Genomic DNA, 19,000 nt, shown 5'->3' with positions numbered 1-19,000 from the left:
AATATTACGTGTATCAATCGAGTGAAAAATAACGGAAAATTTAACAAAAAATGACACCATAGAAGGTAGATTTTTATAATCCATTCACATTGGGTGAACAGATTTGTGGGGATATGGGGGTTGGGCTGTGGAACACCAAATTAACACATTCAAGTAGTTGCTCCTTTCTTCAAATAACGGAAGATATTTTTATTTTTAGCTCACCTAGCTGGTCCAATTAGGACCAAGGTGAGCTTATACCATACCGCGGCGTCCGTCGTCCGTCCGTCCGTCAACAATTTCTTAAAACGACTTAACTCCTTAACCGGTGTTTGGAATTTAACCAGATTGCACTAGAATCACCCCTAAGTTAGGTGGTGGGGATTCAAAATTGTACATATGGTGGGGCTGACCCCCCCCCCTCCCAGAATGAGGGATGGGGTCAAAAAGGAATAATTTGGCCGTATTGCTTTAAGCGACGTCTTCTCAGAAACTAAAAGAAGGAAATGGCTGAGATTCCAAACCCATAGCCATCCAGGTGAGCGATACAGGTCCTATTGGCCTTTTGTATTGTAGATATTCAATTCAATTAAATACATCTTCAATTCGATTGGGAATTACCTCAATTGAATTCAAAAAGTTTAATGATATACAAATAAGATTAATTAAATCCATTTTTGACTGGATAGAACTTTTTATACGTCTCTGGATAGAACCAATATTAAATTGAAATCTTCAATATATTCATTTGTGAATATGTTTAATATACCTATTTTCAGTTCAATACTTGAATAATTCAACTATTGAAGATTTCTTCAATTCAGTCACGGATTTAGATTAAATTTGGTTGACCGTGATTCAATTGGGTGTAATTCCTATTCAGTTTAATTTTTCATAACATGCGTAAGTCCGGAACTTTGAGAGCGTCAAAGACAGATTTTAGTCTCTACCAATTTGTAAACTGGATTATGATAGGTCAATATGTTCCATTCCAACCAATCAACTAAATCGTTGCAGCGAACGTCTGGGGCAACTACAGCGGCCATTTTCAAACAAATATTTTCATCAGAGGTATTCAAGATCAGACAAGATAATTTTTACCTCTTCCCAACTGACGCAGTTTTTGGCTGAAACACGATAGGAAGCTGTTTTCTCATGTCCAGGATTTTTGAAAAGGTTTGAAGGATTTATGTTGTCAAAATCATCGTGAAAATACAAAAAAACAAGCACTGGTCAGTTTTACTCCTTATAAAATAAGAGGCCGCTGGTCGGCCTTTTTTCTATCGGATATGATTTTGCGTTACGCGCCGCCTGTCAAAAGTATCTCACCGTGTACACCTCTAACACTGTATGAGTATTGTCAGTTGTGTCAAGTTTTGCATTACAGAACCTGGTAGGCTGCTGATTAGTCAGAAATAACTATCTCTTTAAAGAAAATAATGGAGTCCTATATCACAAAAGGGAGATAGACAGTAATTTCTGACTGGCTACAGAGTATCTCCTACAACATGTCACGTGAGGTTGCTGGTTGGCCAATCCTCTATCAGTTTTTAATATACTGTGTAACAGGAAAGAGAATAGTGTGCTTCCATCGAGGATCGAACCCTCAATCTCCAGGTTCCTAGTCGGACGCTCTACCACTAAGCTAAAGGGAAATTCCCTCTTGCTCTAAGCTAGAAGGCGACCTGAATCCTATGTAAATTGAACCCTGCCACACTACTCCCCCCTTTTTAAATGTGTTCGACCTCGAACACCACAACCCAGGCTCTAACTCCCTGTCACAACAGAGAGGGCCACGGACACCATTTGTAACAGGAAAGAGAATAGTGTGCTTCCACCAAGGATCGAACCCTCGATCTCCAGGTTCCTAGTCGGACGCTCTACCACTAAGCTAAAGGGAAATTCCCTCTTGCTCTAAGCTAGAAGGCGACCTGAATCCTATGTAAATTGACCCCTGCCACAACTGTATACTCGTGTCATCAGTTTCTGCGCCCTTAAGAAGCAACCACGATTTTTAACTCATGTCAATAGAAAACTGATGAAATTACTGCTGACTTGTCCGAGACATATGTGCAAATGGACTAATGGAAACATACAACTAGTATCATTATTACCCATATTCAGGGTTATACTAGTGTAGCGGTACAAGGTAGCTCATGATCAATTGGTTAGAGCGTTCATCTACAGTTCTATGTCATCGTATTTTTAACTTCACCCTCCCCCGTCCCCTTCACCCCCGTCCCCTGTCATCATAGTTCACCTACCCGAATACACTATTTCTGGCTCTGTATTGGAAAGAGTTCCTAAAGGTGGCAAGAGTTGATATGTCGACCAACACTGAATCAGAACTCTTTCCAAATACATCTCAGTTGGAGTGTATGTTACTATATATTAGGTAAACAATCTTCAAACTATTATTATCCCCCCCCCCCCTCCTCCCGACTCGAAGTCCATAATAGATCCGCTATTTTGTACAACAGGAGCTATCTACATCCTTAGAGGTTCCATAAAATATGCCCTTGTATGGGCAGTAGCAGCTAGGCCTAAACTTATAGACATTTCTTAGCACCAAATACTCTCTCATCACACTTTTCTTTCTTTCCTCTCTCTCTTCCTTATGCATGCACCAGTCCGCACTTTATCATTTCTATCTCGGTCACCACACAATACCTTTTAACATGCACAGACGCACACACTGCATATAATACTCGAAAGAGGGTGATGCAGAATATATAGATAGATAGATAGTTCGGAGGGTCCCAGGTTCAAACCCCGTTCTGGCTTTTGCATTTCTCTTTATCCTGTTACAAATTTGGAGCCCAACGAAATATACCCATGAAAGGTGGACTATGGTCTCGTGTGTCTAATTGGGGTTGAAAACTTTGTTGAAGGAGGGAGGAATGTAGCGGAACAAAACTATTTGACCTTTTTTAACATGAGGTTGTAAGTAAATTGTACACCTCTTTTCATTTTAGATTTATAAGTGATACAATGAATCTGTGACTGTTGGATGGTGACACAACATGGAAAACTTTGTTCTGTATGAAGAGCTGGGGAGGGGAGACCACTCTATCATATATAAAGGCCGACGTAAAGGAACAATCAATTTTGTGGCAATCCACTGCATTGAAAAATGCAAACGACCAGAAGTCACCAATACGGTAAGTATACTTGTAGAATCAGGTCAAATTAAAAGTAGGGTGTTTTATATTCTAGCAACTTATTGTTACCAGAGTATACTATATAATATCAAAATGTAAAATTCAGCTGTGCTCATCTTGTTAATATTAATGTATTATAACAGAAATAGAAATAGAAATAGAAGTGTTTCATGTACTATACTCTTCATATTTCATTTAACCATATATAAATTAATAAATGAAAAATTCAGAAGTGTATTATCTTAATAGAAATTATATCTCACTCTCTGTATAGTAACATTCTCAACTTCTTGGGTTTGTTATCACTTACCAATAGTGATTGGCCAAACTTGTCTTTTGGGAAGAAATATCAGGGTTTTCCAATTTCCTATTTAGAGTAACAGTCTGCAGGTAGATTTTGGAAAATTCTATCATGCCGAAACTATAATTTCATAGTAAATATTAAAAATGTTTGTCAGTTCTGTCATCAATTTTACTAGTTTCACCAGTGAATTAAGTTGTACCCTCCGACAGAAACAGCATTATTTAATCTCTAACGAACTACTGTATAACAGGAAACAATAACAGCAGAATAACTCTGTTAAATTTTAACCTGTTGTTTTACATTAAGGTGCGGATGACCCATGACATACAGAATCCCAATGTGGTAAAGTTCCACGAGTGGTACGAGACCAGTAACCACCTGTGGCTCGTCGTGGAGCTGTGTACGGGAGGAAGTCTCGAGGTCCTCATCAACCAGGACAAGAATCTGCCTGAGAGCTCTGTCCGCACTTTCGGTATCGACCTCGTCACCGGACTCCATTATATACATTCTCTTGGGATCCTCTTTTGTGATCTCCGACCATCAAAGGTATACATGTAAAGTTGATTTCTACTAATAAGTGTGTTACACAGTACAGAAACATATTCTCTCGACATCCTCTTCTTAGATTTTAGGCCCTTATGTTTTTTTTTATATGTGACCTGAAACAGCTTCTAAGATTTATATAGTTTTACATTTGTTTGGTATCATTTTCTGTGATCTCTGGTCATCAAAGGTATTAATTAATTGAAATAGTTTTGTATTGATAAATGTGTTGCACCGTATATAAATAGATACTTTTATCATTCTCTTTTGTGATCTTGGGCTGTTGAAAAAGTAGTTAATAATTAATATATATACATGTAACCTGAGAGTTTTTCTGAAAACCTTGTATCATGTATATACCGTAGTTGTACATTCTTTTTGTAAAATTTTCTGTGACTTCCAGCTGTCCTATATAATTGTATTTTGGTGTTTTTTTTTTGTACCTATCAATTTAGTTGATATATATCTGACAAGTAGCCAGTTTAGTCTGGAGACGAAGGTTTCTAATAATAACAAATAGTCCTGTTTTAAGTTAATAACAGTATTAGATATGGTTTTGTTTAACATCTGTTTCATAAAAAAAAATAAAAATGAAGGGTGCGAAAAATGCTCTTTTACATCACAAACAACTTATGTTTTAGTTTTATATTTTATATTCAATAATATGAAAAATGTTGATATATGTTTTTCATTTGGTCGTTTGAACTGTGGATTTTCCCAAATTACAAAAAAAATATGTGGCTTCAAAAATATAAAAGGGGCCGCGGTGGCCAAGTGGTGTAGGCATCTGACATTCTGCTACCACTAGCCCTCCACCATTGGGTTGCGGGTTACAGACCTACGTGGGGCAGTTGCCAGGTACTGGCCGTAGGTCGGCTGTTTTTCTCCGGAAACTCTGGCTTTCCTCCACCACCAAAACCTGGCACGTCTTTAAATGACCATAGTTGTTGATAGGACGTAAAACACAAACCAACCAAACCAAAGAATTCAAACATCTAGATTAAACCTACATTAAGGAAAGCTTGTTTGTGGTACTGTATATACGGCTATTGGAAAGCAAAATTTAGATAATTGGAGTTGTTTAATGTTGCATGTTTCTAATTTCTTCCATCTTTGAGGTTCTCCTTGATGGGAAGGGAATTCTGAAGTTTGCGGACTTTGGTCTGTCCAAAGTTGAAGGAGAAAATTTGGACGAGTTATTCCAGAAGTTCTCGGAGGCTGGAGAGCAGTGGAGTGCTGAGCTCGGGGATGACCTGGCCTCTATGAAGAAGTATAAAACTTCAGGTATAACATTTTAGTATTTGTTGGTTAAATAAACTAGTGGAAACTAGGTCTTACAAGTTAGAGGACATGAACATTGTAGAAAATGAAATGTGTTGGAGGTGTTTGCTATTCAAATTTTTTTTCAAATAGGGTATGGTTACAAAAACTCTTATGTGGTTTAAAATTTGTTCATTTATATTTTGTGACAACATGGTAACATCAGCAGGTTATAAATGATGTTAAGAAAAAAAATCAAATTGGTGAATTCTATATGGCTCAGTAATGAAAATTGTTGGCCCAAGTAGATGTGAATAAAAAAGTAAAAAGTGTCAAATAAATGAAGTGATGTCAGTTTGTGGTGCCTGAAAATAAGCCATCTCCAGCCTGGCTCTATTGAACCAATGGATGTTTTACTGCAAAAGGGATATTTTTGTGTGTTTTGACTTTGTTAAAGAATGATTCAGTTCAGACAGATTGCAAAGATTTCTGATACTGCTGACCGAACTATTTTGAAAAAATGTATCACTGCATCGATTTTTTTTAACACAAAATACAATAATAAAAAAAGATAAAAAAATAAAATAGAAAAAAGATGGTGTGTAATTTAATACATAGTTGATTATTTTTAGGTTCAACTACCTATAGCTCGCCTGAGGTCTTACAGGGTGGAGAAGTGACCATCCTCAGTGACCTGTGGTCACTTGGCTGTGTTCTATATGAAATTTTCACTGGACATCCACCATTTCTGGCGGAGTCAATACAACAGCTGAAAGAGAAAATCATTCACAAGGCATTGACCCCACCAAAGGTCAAAGGTAAGGCATTTCAATACAAAAGGTCAAAGGTCATGTAGTTTCATGAGTAAATTATTATTTTTTGACAAGTTTGTATTTTTTTGACGTTTATTTGAAATATTTTACAAAACATTATAAAATGGACAATTATAAATGGTATTATGATTTTATATTTAAAATTTATATCAATTCATGCCAAAATTAGATAGGAATTAATTTTTTTGATATTCCATCTTAATAAAATTTGTATTTCAATGCATGTTCATTGCTTGTGGTGAATCTATGATGAAACATCTGCCGTGCATCCATGGTTTGCTATATATATGATCTCTGAGTAACTTGATCAATGGTATGTATAGAGAATCCTTAAGGTTGTACCAGAAGTGACAAAGTCTTTGTGTAGACATGATGAAAGGTTTACGGTATTTAAAAACAAAACATTATCACAAAACTTTGTATTTGTTTAGGTACAAGGTTTTCCTCCATGCCCTCACCTGATTTCCTCAGTCTGTTAGAAGGACTTCTCCACAAGGACCCAGAACAAAGGTAAAGCAGACCCTCAAAAACCCTAATCTACGAACTTGAGAGAACTATTTCCAATGTACAGTGAAACCTCCTTATACTGCCACTATTTGTCCAGAGAATTTTGGCGGTATAAAGGGATTTGGCAAATACTTGAGGGAAATGTATAAAGAAATTCATAAGAAAATGATAAAAAGGGACATTGAAATATGTTGGTGGTAAACAAGGTTGCAATTGCAGTGATTTTCCTTTGCTCAGTTTTACCGAGGAATACAGGCTGTTTCCCCTTGCTAAAAAGTGCCTTATTTTCCCAAAAATAACAAAAACTGAGGAATATATTCCCAAATTCAATACAAATGATGCTTTATTTTCCGAAAACATAAAGGAACAGGCTGTTGTAAAATTTAAGTAACAAAAACACCGAATCGAATCTGTTTATACACAGTGAGATACTCATAGGGCCGCATTCGTTTGTCACGATCCAAGCTGTTGAACCGGTCTGTCCAGAGTTGTTTGTTTATGAAATAATTAAGGTCAGACTTGGTACCCGAAAATGTTACATTTAAAAACAGACAAACTGGTTGAACCGGATATGCAAAAGTGGCTGAAGTGACCCAATATAATCATTCGTTATTCACACTTTGGCCAGTTCGACCTGTCAGACTCTATGTAGGTAATTTTAAGATTTTTCACATGTTTCGAACCTGATAGAACAATTGTACATGTTTGGTTACATTTGTCTGATGAAAGGGAGACTGGGGAAAGTGTTAATAACATATGATATGATTGAAACAGGTGTATTATAAAACTGAAAACAAGTTGCCTAGAGCAAGACAGAATATTTGTCTGAAATAGGGGTCACTGACACAGTGTTTACACAGTTAAAAACCAATGATATCATAAAATTTAAATTTGCAACCCTAAGTAAGACGGAACTTTTGTCACTAACAAAACCTACTCTATATTATTATTCCTATCTTGTGATACTGTCATCTTTTCATTTGTTGTGTGTACATGTATATATATGGGAAGTGGGTCCCAGATCAATAATTTTTCCATACTTTTTGTATAGCTGAATCTCTGCCCCTCTTGTCTCCCAAAGATGCCTACAGCCTCATTCCATTCGTTTTTTTGAAAAGTCTGTAATAGAAATTCATAATTATATTCTCCTTCATTGTATTTGTCCGAATATAAAACAATTAAATTTCAAATGATAACGTGAGACATAAGTGGGATAATAGCTCATTCGTTCATTATATCCCACAAACAAACACAATTAAAACCTATCAAGTATTTCCTAACCCCACTGGCCGATAAGATTTCATGCAGCTAAATACAGTATGCTTCCCCTGGCTAAAAAGTGCTTTTTTTTTTCAAAATAAAGAAAAAATCAGGAATATCTTCCCAACTTCAATAAAATGATGCTATATTTTCCCAGGTCATGCAGGAACAGGCTGTTGTAAAATTTAGGTTGAAAAGTCACTGGCATGCTTCTTATTTACTACAAATGTAGTACATCATGTGATAACCACCCCAGTACGTCTCCACCGGACTAATAATAACCCAAGTACTTACGAAAACAACCGATGTTAATTTCATGTATGAAATGATAATTTGACATGTGTGTTAAATTATAGTTTATATACAACTTTTATTGCTCCCTTGCTTATATATATCATAGGTTGTTTTTCTACAGTGGAACAGTTAGATATATATGTGTGAATTTACTTAAGTTCATTTCCTTGTTTACGTGTGGTAATATTCTTGTATCTAGGTTTTTCATGTTTATGTTTTTATGCAAATAAGGGGAGTGTTAACCAATCAGCATTAACCCCTAGAGGGTATGTGGTATTGTCAGTGCCCCTCATTATTGATTTCCGGCGGGTGTTGGTGTGTTTGCTTTTCCCGTATTCTTCGACTTTTCAAGTGTTTACTACACTATGGATTTATCTTAAACTACACCACGATTACTCATTGACAGTCATCGCCGTATGATTTAACTTTCGCCAGTTTGTTTCGTTGTAAACGTGAATCAGTATGAGGAGAAACGTTTGTTTACTTTCTGCGTGATTTTTGGACTTAGGTGTGGCTACGCTACTGTACACACTGGTAGCAAGGCAGCCTACTGATCGTTTACTGTTGTACGAATAATACCACCTTACAACTTCGTGTTTTAGGACTTGACGCACTTCCTATACAATTATAGCGAGCAAATACTTCACCGTGATTCGTCATTACGGTGTGAACTTGACTTTGTACGTGCATTCGACCATGCCAACCTACACCTTAGGCTATATATAACGTTAATATTTAGGCCTATCGACAATAATTTTAAGACATGGGGTCTAAAAGTAGGAATTCTACAGTTGTTCCGTACGATCCGGTAGCTCGTTTCCGAGAGGAATTGACAAGATTGACGGTACCGTTCAGTGCCAACGGGAAACGAACGGGTTTGATAAATAATTTGAGAGACTCGAGGACGAGAGGTGCGCGATCCCACAATTCCGTGCGACAAGATGGCGACCAGGTTACTTCGAATCGATATTATTCCTCGATGGTTCGCATATGCAAACGTTGGTCGACATCGTCACTAGATTGGCAGAGAGTGTGTCAACACTCCAGGACAGTTTTGTCAGACTGGAAAGGCGTTTAAGTGATTCCGTTACTAGCGTCGCCACAACGGTGAGTTCTGTGACAATTCTTCCCGGCGTCAAGTTTCTCCTGCCCTCCCTGAACAGCGAAGAATGTCGACACTGTCACAACAACAACACGTGTGTATCTTCACTGGCTGACATCCGAGGTGTCACGAACGCGATGCGTTCGGTTTAAATGAACCTCGAGTCTTACTCAAGTCCTTGGTTCTTACCAGGCAGGTTCCATGCTATCGAGCTACTCCCAGGGCTTTATGATATCGTCTATTCTGCATGCTACGTGGGCGCAATTGTGGAATTTGGTTTCTTTTTCAGAAAACGACGAGTACCATATATCTTTGTATAGTGGGTCATTTATTTCCCCTGTATTTGTTTCCCACACTTAAAGCGGGAAATATATCGCGCTATGCGACAGGTGTCAGAGGTCAGTTTGTCAATGGTCAAATAGGGTGCCACACAGCCACCATGCAGCAGTTTTCAACATGTGGTCCCTTTTCTTGAGTAATTGGAACGGAGTATCCTTCTTCTTGAACGACCATTTACAGCTCCCGCTGACTAACATTTGTTCACTGATGCTACGCCTGAATCGCTCGGAGGTATATTCTTGAACAAGTGGTTTAAGGGTGTCTTCCCTCCCAGTCTTAAGAAACAAGACCCATCTCTGACATTTTTTGAACTTTACCACATAGTGATGGCTTGTGTTTTGTGAGGCANACAGTTCAAACAGCTTCTTCTGAAGAATTAAAAGGCATAAAATTATAATATTTGGCTGGTGACTTCCCGGGATAGAGCTCACCAAAGTTTGCAAATGAAAATGACCTCAACCTACTTTAGAGGTCACAGAGGTCAACAACATTTTAATGGATTTGTTCTTGAGAACTAAAAGGAATGGATTCATAAGATTTGGCTGGTAGCTTTTTGGAATAGAGCTAACCAATTTGAGAAGGAAAATGACATTGACCTACTTACAAGATCACAGGGAAAAATATGTCAGCAACTTCTGAAGAAGAATCAAAAAGCATAGAATCTTATAATAATATTTTGCTGGTAGTTTCAACAGATGGAGCCAACAAAGTTTGCGAGGGAAATATTTTTAGTGTAATATAATATTTAATGAGAATATTTTGCTATGACTGCTTAAATATTCAGGTGAGCGATACAGGCCCTCTTGGGCCTCTTGTTATTCCTATCTTGTGATACTGTCGTCTTTTCATTTGTTGTGTGAACATGTATATATATGGGAAGTGGGTCCCAGATCAATCATTTTTCCATACTTTTTGTATAGCTGAATCTCTGCCCCTCTTGTCTCCCAAAGATGCCAACAGCCTCATTCCATTCGTTTTTGTGAAAAGACTGTAATAGAAATTCATAATTATATTCTCCTTCATTGTATTTGTCCGAATATAAAACAATAAATTTCAAATGATAACGTGAGACATAAGTGGGATGATAGCTCGTTCGTTGATTATATCCCACAAACAAACACAATTCAAACCTATCGAGTATTTCCTAACCCCACTGGCCAATAAGATTTCCAAATCTAATCACATTTGCAAATACAGTGTATATATATATACATACACAAAAAAAATCCTCACAAAAATATTTGATTACAAAATTTACATGAATAGTTATGGTGTTGAGCAAACGAGCACGATAGAGCACACCTAACACATGCAGCTAAATACAGTATGCTTCCCCTGGCTAAAAAGTGCTTTATTTTTTTCAAAATAAAGAAAAAATCAGGAATATCTTCCCAACTTCCGTAAAATGATGCTATATTTCCCCAGTTCATGCAGGAACAGGCTGTTGTAAAATTTAGGTTGAAAAGTCACTGGCATGCTTCCTATATACTACAAATGTAGTACATCATGTGATAACCACCCCAGTACGTCTCCACCGGACTAATAATAACCCAAGTACTTACGAAAACAACCAATGTTAACTTCATGTATGAATTCATGTAATTACTGTTTTTTTTATATTAATCTTTCTAATTGAATTGGTTTATGCCTGATGTGAATCTTGTGTACAGATTAGGATGGCCAGGTTTGGTGAATCATTCCTTCTGGCAGGACCAGTTAAGTCACCTCGCCAAGGACCTGGTGTTATCGCAGGATGTCCACAGCAGCATAGCCTCCACGTCACGCAGTAGCGTCTTCGTGGACGGCACCGCATCTGCCCTCGGCAAGATCAAGACCATGGACTTGGGGAAGAGTACAGACAGACCCATGTGTACTCTGGATGTCCCCGACACCATGCTCCGACCAGGTAAGTCGTTGTATTGGCTTGGCTTACATACTCACAATGAATGTTTACGTAAACGTATGCACATGTATCTTCATGCTGGCAATTTTGTTGCACTTTAATTTCACAGTATGTCTGCATATGATTTATGAAACAAATATTTCTACTTTAACTGTTTGGATGAAGTAGGTAAAATTTGTCTGTATGAAAATGCTAATAAGGTAAAGTTAGTCTGTATGAAAATGCTAATATGGTAAAGTTAGTCTGTATGAAAATGCTAATATGGTAAAGTTAGTCTGTATGAAAATGTTAATATGGTAAAGTTAGTCTGTATGAAAATGCTAATAAGGTAAAGTTAGTCTGTATGAAAATGTTAATAAGGTAAAGTTAGTCTGTATGAAAATGTTAATATGGTAAAGTTTAAAGTAAAGGTTAATTTAAATCGAGAACTTTAAAGAAAACAAGGGAAAGTGAAAGTAAAGGTTAATTTAAATCGAGAACTTTAAAGTAAACAAGGTTAAGTTAAAGTAAATATAAGTAAGCAAGGTAAATTAAAACAAACAGTATGAATTACCGGTAAAGTAAACAAGATATTTAAGTAGAAAGCCGTATATAGGCAACACTAAAGCTTCAGTTGAATGACAGCTGAAGATTGATTTTTTTTTTCAGGGTCAACTTTGGGAGATTATATGCGGCCAAAAACAGCTCCAGGCAGCGATGGAGGGGCTACTCTCTTTACTCTGAGGTAAGAACATCTTTACTATTAGATGTGACCTTTGTGGAGTGGAGGGAGTGTGTGTAGGGAGTCTCTCATTTAATAAAATACATGTGTGGTTGTTTACGGAGTAAATGTTAGGCTATGTTTAGTGGGCAGAGGGAGTGAATGGTAAAGAGTGCTCTCTATAAACGAGAAATATTCCCAATGTTGTTGTTGTCTCTATATGCAACCATTGAATAGCTCTGAAAGGGTGCCATGTTGCATAAGTTATTATAAAAACCTGTGTAATTTATGCAGGTAATTTTTGATCTGAAAAAGATAAGAAAAAACACCTTCTACTTATATATTTTATGCATCAATTTTTCCTTCAAAATCAATGTCCACAATGCCCGGAAAATTGACCTCCGACACGAAACTTTAACACAAATATCTACTTTCTCATGTAATTTATAAAATCACTGTGTTATTTAATGACTAGGTCAATTCATTTTGTGGGTTGACATATGAATGGTTCCTATACACACTGAAACAGTAGTAAGAACTGTTTAACATATTCCAGTACCCGCCCACTCACTGCAACCCCCGATGATAGGGTAGGCTCCCCTCACAAGGCTACACAATCCCCTCTGTCGACAAGGGAGGTTATCGGGGCCACAGTCACGACAGGTGATCAGAGCCAGGCTGAGGAAACAAGGAATGAAGTACTAGAACTTGTTTTCCATCCCAGCGACTTTCAGGTTACACCAATCATGGACAATTCAAAGGTAGGTCATATGGCTGACCAAAGGTAGGTCATAGTGCTGACCAAAGGTAGGTCATAAGGCTGACCAAATGTAGGTCATAAGGCTGACCAAATGTAGGTCATAAGGCTGACCAAATGTAGGTCATAAGGCTGACCAAAGATAGGTCATATGGCTGACCAAAGGTAGGTCATGATGCTGACCAAATGTAGGTCATAAGGCTGACCAAAGTTAAGGTTGTCTTCAGAGTTTCTCACCGAAAATCAAGTACCTGGTAGGCAATTTTTATTTGAAATCTAGGTAAAATAAGGTGAAACAATTTTGCATTTTTTTGTTTCTAAGGTACTGTGAAATCACTTGTTTTTGGTGGAGTTTTTAATTACTCCTAATGAATTCATGTACCCATGAAACGGTGTTTTGTCGGGAAACAACGAAATTTGGGCCCCATGAAAATACCTGAATTCACAGTAACTTGACATGTAAACTGACATCAACAGCATATGGAAGTAAAACAAGACATAACTGGCACTTATATTGTATTCACATATTAACTTGTATACAGTTTAATTTTCTTTCCCTGAGCTCAGAATTACATTCACTTCTGCAAATATTTAACAAAATATATCGTCTTTATACCTTGGTCAATAATGCTGGCAAATGATTTACCTGAAATGATTGTTTCTGTTTCAGATTCAGAAGCCACCTTCTTCGAAATTTGATCCTAAAATCCTCCCCGTCCCGCCCTACTCAGGTATGTACAATCTTAAAATCCTCCCCGTCCCGCCCTACTCAGGTATGTACAATCCTAAAATTCTCCCCTTCCCGCCCTACTCAGGTATGTACAATCCTAAAATCCTCCCCGTCCCGCCCTACTCAGGTATGTACAATCTTAAAATCCTACCCGTCCCGCCCTACTCAAGTAAGTACATATCAGGTTTAGTCTTACATTTTGTGACTTAATAATCATGTCGCCTTCATCATCTCTGATGAGATTTCATTGATCAAAACATGTACGCCAGGTGACTTATCGTGCTATATCTTGTGTTGAAAGACTATTGTAATCTATTTTAAAAAATACTGTGAACAAACTAACACCACAGTCCTCTTCATATAGACATAATAATAATGATTAATAATAATTTGAGGTTCTTATATACCACTTTGTCACAACCTTGTTCGTAGGTCGTCTCAAAGCGGTTCACAAATTATTATCCGTGGTTATAGGGCCTTTGCAACCAGCCAATATCTTTCTCAACTCCCTGGGGAGCATACATCCATAGCTGCCATTTCGGCGCTAACAGCTAGCATTCAACAATTCGAACACTGCCCAACCACACACTCATCTACAGCTGAGAAGACTGGAACAAGCGGAGTAAAGTATCCAGCTCAAAGATACAACACAGTGCCGTGCCGTGAACCCCAAACCCTTTGGTCACAAGCCCGGCATACTACCACTAGACTACCGTGCCTCCACCAGACATGATTTTTACTGACTGTTCTTATTAGGGTTATATACAAAATGAGCTGTTTTATTTCCAGCGGAAAAGATAAATGCCATGTCTGAGAAAGATTTACATAAACATGTGAAGAGCGTCATGGACAACCTTTGTAACACAGAGAAAGGTCCGCCCTCGCAGAAACGCATCCACCTTCTGCACTACCTGGTCAGCGTCGTCACCAACACTTCCGTCGCCACGCTAATGGTCAAGCAGAATGCATTGACCGTTCTGGCCAAAGTTGTCAAAGAGACGCAGCATCTAGAAGTGTGAGTTTTCCAGTCATACACTAGTACAGGTCAGACACGTTACCAGTCATACACTAGTACAGGTCAGACACGTTACCAGTCATACACTAGTACAGCTTAGACAGGTTACCAGTCATACACTAGTACAGGTCAGACAGGTTACCAGTCATACACTACTAGTACAGGTCAGACAGGTTACCAGTCATACACTAGTACAGGTCAGACAGGTTACCAGTCATACACTACTAGTACAGGTCAGACAGGTTACCAGTCATACACTAGTACAGGTCAGACAGGTTACCAGTCATACACTACTAGTACAGGTCAGACAGGTTACCAGTCATACACTAGTACAGGTCAGACAGGTTACCAGTCATACACTACTAGTACAGGTCAGACAGGTTACCAGTCATACACTAGTACAGGTCAGACAGGTTACCAGTCATACACTACTAGTACAGGTCAGACAGGTTACCAGTCATACACTAGTACAGGTCAGACAGGTTACCAGTCATACACTACTAGTACAGGTCAGACAGGTTACCAGTCATACACTAGTACAGGTCAGACAGGTTACCAGTCATACACTACTAGTACAGGTCAGACAGGTTACCAGTCATACACTAGTACAGGTCAGACAGGTTACCAGTCATACACTACTAGTACAGGTCAGACAGGTTACCAGTCATACACTAGTACAGGTCAGACAGGTTACCAGTCATACACTACTAGTACAGGTCAGACAGGTTACCAGTCATACACTAGTACAGGTCAGACAGGTTACCAGTCATACACTACTAGTACAGGTCAGACAGGTTACCAGTCATACACTAGTACAGGTCAGACAGGTTACCAGTCATACACTACTAGTACAGGTCAGACAGGTTACCAGTCATACACTAGTACAGGTCAGACAGGTTACCAGTCATACACTACTAGTACAGGTCAGACAGGTTACCAGTCATACACTAGTACAGGTCAGACAGGTTACCAGTCATACACTACTAGTACAGGTCAGACAGGTTACCAGTCATACACTAGTACAGGTCAGACAGGTTACCAGTCATACACTACTAGTACAGGTCAGACAGGTTACCAGTCATACACTAGTACAGGTCAGACAGGTTACCAGTCATACACTACTAGTACAGGTCAGACAGGTTACCAGTCATACACTAGTACAGGTCAGACAGGTTACCAGTCATACACTACTAGTACAGGTCAGACAGGTTACCAGTCATACACTAGTACAGGTCAGACAGGTTACCAGTCATACACTACTAGTACAGGTCAGACAGGTTACCAGTCATACACTAGTACAGGTCAGACAGGTTACCAGTCATACACTACTAGTACAGGTCAGACAGGTTACCAGTCATACACTAGTACAGGTCAGACAGGTTACCAGTCATACACTACTAGTACAGGTCAGACAGGTTACCAGTCATACACTAGTACAGGTCAGACAGGTTACCAGTCATACACTACTAGTACAGGTCAGACAGGTTACCAGTCATACACTAGTACAGGTCAGACAGGTTACCAGTCATACACTACTAGTACAGGTCAGACAGGTTACCAGTCATACACTAGTACAGGTCAGACAGGTTACCAGTCATACACTACTAGTACAGGTCAGACAGGTTACCAGTCATACACTAGTACAGGTCAGACAGGTTACCAGTCATACACTACTAGTACAGGTCAGACAGGTTACCAGTCATACACTAGTACAGGTCAGACAGGTTACCAGTCATACACTACTAGTACAGGTCAGACAGGTTACCAGTCATACACTAGTACAGGTCAGACAGGTTACCAGTCATACACTACTAGTACAGGTCAGACAGGTTACCAGTCATACACTAGTACAGGTCAGACAGGTTACCAGTCATACACTACTAGTACAGGTCAGACAGGTTACCAGTCATACACTAGTACAGGTCAGACAGGTTACCAGTCATACACTACTAGTACAGGTCAGACAGGTTACCAGTCATACACTAGTACAGGTCAGACAGGTTACCAGTCATACACTACTAGTACAGGTCAGACAGGTTACCAGTCATACACTAGTACAGGTCAGACAGGTTACCAGTCATACACTACTAGTACAGGTCAGACAGGTTACCAGTCATACACTAGTACAGGTCAGACAGGTTACCAGTCATACACTACTAGTACAGGTCAGACAGGTTACCAGTCATACACTAGTACAGGTCAGACAGGTTACCAGTCATACACTACTAGTACAGGTCAGACAGGTTACCAGTCATACACTAGTACAGGTCAGACAGGTTACCAGTCATACACTACTAGTACAGGTCAGACAGGTTACCAGTCATACACTAGTACAGGTCAGACAGGTTACCAGTCATACACTTCTAGTACAGGTCAGACAGGTTACCAGTCATACACTAGTACAGGTCAGACAGGTTACCAAGCATACACTAGTACAGCTCAGACAGGTTACCAAGCATACATTAGTACAGATCGGACAGGTTACTTACAAAAATCGTAGAATCAATTTCAAAGAAAATTTTGTTTATTGATATAATGTAAGAGATGTCAATTGATGTTGAGATCTCTTCATAGTACAAAAACCTACAGTCAAAGTATTTATAGTTAGGATAGGCTACAGTCATAGAACAATAGGCAGACACAATCTTAAAGAATGTGTACACAAATAATTAGAGTTCTTGTCTATGTATTAACAGTAAAACCAAGGCTGCCCGTGTGATTGGTCTGCTGGCTGTTAACACGGCAGGGCTGGACGAGGCTACCAACGTTTCTGAGGTGAGATTAAGGAATTCTTAAGGTTGATGATTTCAAAATTACTGAATACTGTATCGTTGAGTTGTTTTGTAAACCTAAAAGGAGATTTCATAAAATCAATGATAAATGTTTTTAGTGATGTAAACAGATGCTAGAAGGTTTTATTTGGCAGCTTAAATGTATCTCACAAAAGAACTCTAATAATAATTTTTATCATGAAGTTGAATTATATTCAACCAGAAAGTAAATGTTTTAAAAATATGCAAAACAGATCAACATTTCCCCACTTGAATGCAAGTGTAACATCACTGATCAGCTGTCTGTACTTTATCTCTCACAATTTGAATTTAAGCTTCTGATAGAACCAAAAATAAAATTTTTCATGAAAACCATCTATAAATTTTCTAAAGCTTCTATAGTTTAAAAAAATCCAGGCTATCAAATTGAATGAATAAACATTGTATTTGTATCTACTAATAATGTTTAGTAGAGTTATGTCCCTTTTATATTTTGAAAATCTTCAGCAGTTTTCTGAGATATCAGCTTCGTATTAATTAAACAATAAAGTCAATAAAGTACGCTTTCTTTCTGTGCACTGAGTACTGATTTCAAAAGTGCTTGCAAAAGACAAATTCAAATTGCTGCAGCTAACTTATCTTGTTCTATTTCTAGACTTTGACCATCCTAACTGAGGTGATTCGCGAAAATGTGAAGAACGGTAAACTGAAGCAGGGTGTACTGCCGGCCGTGGGAGAGGTGTTGTACATGGTGGCTGTTCAGGTAAGATGGAAGAGAGGCAAGAGATTAAGTATCTCGGGGAGAAAATATATATCGCAGCATCATTACACAAGGATAAAATTGAAAAATTAGATTTGAAAATACAGTATTAAATCTGAAATGATGACCAAAATAACTAGACATCTGAAATAACCTTCAAAAATGAAAGCTATAAATCATTCCAAGAAATTTATTATTTCATTTTAAAATGGATTTGTGAATGTTTGTATAAAGACTAAAAAGAAATCAGCTTGGTATTGGACACAAGTATGATCTTCAGACAAGACTATATGGAATAAACATGTTATTGTACTATTAAACATGTTGTAATTAGTTTGCTATTAAATATGTTATTTATTGAATTTCAATACATCTGGATTCTGAAACTTTTAGTTCAAAGACACCTGTATAAACAGAATACCATTACATATTTATGTACATAATGGTTTATTGGAGAAACTGAGTGTCTAGCAATAATGGTTTCTTGGAATGTATTAGTACTGGGTCCTGATCGTTTATGTGGAACAACCAGTTTGTTCGTTTTTAAATGTAACAATTTCAGGTATAAATCCTGGCGGACCTGCAAATGTTTATGCGGGCCTTGCAAGGCTATGTCAAGGCTCGCCTGAAAGCAGCATCAAATTACTAGGTCCAACCTTATTTAATAAACAAACAACTGTGGTCTGACCGGTTTAACTGTTTAAACAAAAACTTCCCTGGTTCTTCTGGTTCGGGTTCTCGGTCTTTTTCTTCTTATATGATCTTGTCCAGGTCGTAACTGT

At 38.1% G+C, this 19,000-nt stretch overlaps 1 protein-coding gene across 2 annotated transcripts in view; it reads left to right on the top strand.

The window, feature by feature from the left end:
• Positions 1–938: 938 nt before the first annotated feature.
• Positions 939–19,000, top strand: part of LOC110449964 (serine/threonine-protein kinase ULK4-like) — a 57,626-nt gene continuing 39,564 nt past the window's right edge. For both annotated transcript variants that reach the window (XM_021497152.1, XM_021497150.1), the window contains exons 1-13: positions 939–1,155; positions 2,955–3,140; positions 3,751–3,990; positions 5,106–5,271; positions 5,880–6,065; positions 6,512–6,590; positions 11,253–11,488; positions 12,134–12,209; positions 12,742–12,946; positions 13,613–13,673; positions 14,462–14,687; positions 17,384–17,462; positions 18,114–18,221. In XM_021497152.1, coding sequence (XP_021352827.1) covers positions 3,003–3,140; positions 3,751–3,990; positions 5,106–5,271; positions 5,880–6,065; positions 6,512–6,590; positions 11,253–11,488; positions 12,134–12,209; positions 12,742–12,946; positions 13,613–13,673; positions 14,462–14,687; positions 17,384–17,462; positions 18,114–18,221 — 1,800 coding nt within the window. In that variant the 5' untranslated portion in view covers positions 939–1,155; positions 2,955–3,002. The remainder of the gene's footprint in view (positions 1,156–2,954; positions 3,141–3,750; positions 3,991–5,105; positions 5,272–5,879; positions 6,066–6,511; positions 6,591–11,252; positions 11,489–12,133; positions 12,210–12,741; positions 12,947–13,612; positions 13,674–14,461; positions 14,688–17,383; positions 17,463–18,113; positions 18,222–19,000) is intronic.

This window comes from Mizuhopecten yessoensis, unplaced genomic scaffold (genome assembly GCF_002113885.1).
Source record: "Mizuhopecten yessoensis strain PY_sf001 unplaced genomic scaffold, ASM211388v2 scaffold4849, whole genome shotgun sequence".
In the NCBI taxonomy this organism is placed as follows: Eukaryota; Metazoa; Mollusca; class Bivalvia; order Pectinida; family Pectinidae; genus Mizuhopecten; species Mizuhopecten yessoensis.
The sequence above is the reverse complement of the archived record's forward strand: the minus strand, read 5'-3'. Positions and strand labels throughout refer to the sequence as shown.